The 3373-nt window shown below is 46.5% G+C and overlaps 1 protein-coding gene across 1 annotated transcript; it reads right to left on the reverse strand.

Annotated features, from left to right (window-relative positions):
* Window positions 1–507: 507 nt before the first annotated feature.
* LOC115147027 (apelin receptor B-like) lies at window positions 508–2764 on the reverse strand. The gene has a single exon (XM_029689019.2). It carries the CDS (start codon window positions 2558–2560, stop codon window positions 1445–1447), a length of 1116 nt encoding a protein of 371 aa, XP_029544879.1. The 5' UTR covers window positions 2561–2764; the 3' UTR covers window positions 508–1444.
* Window positions 2765–3373: the final 609 nt, after the last annotated feature.

Consider the following 3373-nt stretch of genomic DNA (forward strand, 5'->3'; position numbering starts at 1 on the left):
TCTTAGAGGTCAATGACCCGCTGTACGCACCACGCTTGTTTGCAAATGTCTCATACAGTATTTACATTGTCGTTATTGGCTTGAACTGGATTCAGTGCAAAGCCTCCCAACAGTGGAACATGATAATGGTACACTACACTATTTGCACTTGTTTCAAACAAGGCGTGAATATGACATATTTTATTTTCAAATAAGCTACAGAAGCTTATGTGTTGCTTGAGGGAGTGAGGGAGAGATGTGGTAGCATGGTTGTAGTGGTTTACATAATTAACATGTAAAGTTCTCTGAGAAGATTGTCCTCTGTGAGTTTATACTGTATGTCTAACAAATCTTCAACACATTTCTGTTAATCGTCTAAGGGGAAAGGAGCAAAGAAATAAACAAGTTGGAGGGGGAAATAGAACTCAAACATGTATTTCCTTTAGACAGCTCTGATTATGGTCTGACTGCACACAATGGGAGGGAGACTGCCACCCTTCAACCTTGTGTGCTAACAGGAAAAAACACATTCTACTGAATAGTGTTTCCATGACATCATAACCAGCAACAGAGTGACATGAAGATTTTAGTTAAAAAAGATCACTTTTGTTTTATTACAAATCACACACATAAAAGCATTATACAGCATGTATTCACATCTTTGTCAAATAAAGACAAGTTAATTCATGGCTTCTCCAATTCTAATTCAATAAAAACACATACAAACACACACTAAAATGTAATCTGTCAGAGCAGTCACCTATTAGTTAGCCCTTCTCCTCCTCAACAACATTTGTCAGCTGCCATCTGTCCGTCTGGAACCCCCACTCGACGTGCCCTTGTCTCCCCTTCCAACCCTTTAATCAAACTGCAACACCTTTCTTTGACTGGCTGACTGGGGCAGATAAGACAAAGACAGTCTGGACGATGGGGTCTCACCTCTTTCCAATTAGCAAGTGCTTACAAAATAAAAACAAGAACAGCATGGTACACAGGCATGAATAATACATTCCACCGGTGTTAAAAGCCAGAGCCTTGGGACCCCCATCCAAGAGCTTGCCTTAAGTCCACACAGGACACCAGCAGAACAATATGAGCTACTTTGTCCTTTTGAAATACATTCAACTCTGTCCAAAATGTCTGGGTTCTGGTTTGCATCAACCTGGTATGGAGCTTGGTCCCCTGTATCAAGCAGTTCAAGGGATTTGTACAAACTTCTCAATCACTGAGAGTGGGCTTGGAGGATGTTAGTGAGTCTATCAGTTTCCCCACTCACTCAGTCTGCAGTCCACATGTATGGGGCAGGCAGATGATGACAACCCCAGGAACTGACTGGATAGGTAATTATGTCATGCACCTCTGAAGTCTTAGATGTACCTGCAGTGTTCAGGTGGAGGCAGGGCAGCTGGGGAACCATTCCCTCTGGCTGGCGTCCCTCTCCTGTGCCCTGGCTACAGCACAAACATCACATCTTAGTGGCCAGTGATTGGGCCTCTGTCTTCTGGGAGGACAGGGAACTATTTGGGCTGGCGTGCATGGCCTTCTTCAGGTTGAGCAGACAAAGGCACTGGGAGCGGAATCGCAGGTCGAAGAAGGCGTACAGGAAGGGATTGAGACAGCTGTTGACGTAGGCCAGGCAGGTAGCGTAAGGGTGGGCCAGCAGGAGGAAGCGGAGGAAAGCACAGGTGTTTGGAGCCAGGTTCAGGTAGGAGAGGGCATCAGCGCTCTTCAGCATGTGGAAGGGCATCCAGCAGGCAGCAAACACAAGAACCAGGGTGGTGATGATTTTCAGTAGACGCCGTTTCCTCTGGTCCTCCTTACGCAGACTGTTGAAGTGGCGTGTCACGGTGTAGCCGATGAAGCAGTAGCACACCATCATGGCCAGGAAGGGCAGGAGGAAGCCCAGAGCAGAGGAGGAGATGCTGAGCCCTGCGATCCACATGAACTCCTGCTGCTTCAATAAATTTGATTGATTGATTGTTTGATTGTCCCCACCCAACACCAGGCTGAAGTCCATGCCACAGGAGATGCGGTCGCTGTTCTCGTCGTACTTGGTGGTTCGGAAGATGAGGGTGGGGGCGGCCAGCAGGCCGGAGAGGAGCCAGATGGCCGTCAGGGAGGACTGCAAGTGAACACGGGTACACAGCTGGGCGCTGGACAGAGAGTGCACGATGGCTAGGTAGCGGTCAAAGCTCATGGCGGTGAGGCAGAAGACGCTGGCGTACATGTTGAGCAGCACCACGTAACTGCTGATCTTGCAGAGGGCCACACCGAAGGGCCAGTGGTAGCCTAGCGCAGTGTACACTGCCCACAGTGGCAGAGTCAGCACGAAGGTCAGGTCAGCCATGGCCAGGTTGCCTATGTAGATGTCTGCTGTCCGGCGCTTGGCCTGAGACCTCCACACAGTGAAGATGACCACGCCGTTGCCAGAGAGACCCAGGATGAAGATGAGCATGTAGAGGACTGGGATGACCGAGTAGGATGGCTCCCACTCAGAGTAGTCACACATGGTGCTGTTCTCCTGCTCTTCATAGTCATAGTCATAGTAGTCAGGGCTCTCGGTGGTTGTCCACGGCTCCATTCTTTCGTCTCAGAGTATCCTTTCCTTTTTTTCTTTCAAAGTTTCTATTATTTGATCAGTTTAAATAATTGTATCTAATATATTAATAAAATGTATAAAGCAATTAGAAACGTAGTCCAAATATCTGTGCAGGAAGTTCAGAAAAAGCACATGAGTTTCAAAATAGTTCCTGCTCAGTCGAGGGCAATTTCAGGTCTGGTGTCACAGGCAGGCTGCCTTTTTAAACCTAGTCAGTTCTGCACACACCCCTCTGTCCCCTCCTACCAGGCCGATCCCAGCACTCCCAACCCCCCTTTCCCATACGCTCTCGCTCTTTCACCAGCACCCATTCCCCCCGTGACTCCCTCCACATGCCCTTGTGAAGATAACTCTCCAATAGCCGGTAAAGCAGGGCTCAATTAAAAGCGAAACCGTAATGAAATTACAAATAGGGCATGAAAAGATACACTATTGCAACTCTTATGAAGCACACTTTTACAATCTTCGAGACTGTAGCCTATTTGTGAAAGCGCATCTTGTGGATCTGACACATTTTACAACCTTCAGAAGTCATAAGAAGTAGAATTAAATAGATTTTAACACCATTCGTTTTATTGCCTGTCTTGGCAAGCCAGGGCAAGCCACTAGTCTAACATTTGACAATTACAATTAATAAAGTGACGGCATTTGAGGGGAAACCACTGCTAATTTGGCAATTGTACACCCAAATTTGAATATACACTACCGGTCAAAAGTTTTACACAGTTTTACACCTACTTATTTAAGAGTTTTTCTTTATAATAGTGAAGACATCAGAATGATGAAATAACATAT

The sequence above is a fragment of the Oncorhynchus nerka genome, linkage group LG19 (assembly GCF_034236695.1).
Source record: "Oncorhynchus nerka isolate Pitt River linkage group LG19, Oner_Uvic_2.0, whole genome shotgun sequence".
NCBI classification, from domain to species: Eukaryota; Metazoa; Chordata; class Actinopteri; order Salmoniformes; family Salmonidae; genus Oncorhynchus; species Oncorhynchus nerka.

What these genes read in the sequence shown, in the direction of transcription:
- LOC115147027 (XM_029689019.2), bottom strand. Translation starts at nt 2,560, where the DNA reads ATGGAGCCGTGGACAACCACCGAGAGCCCTGACTACTATGACTATGAC.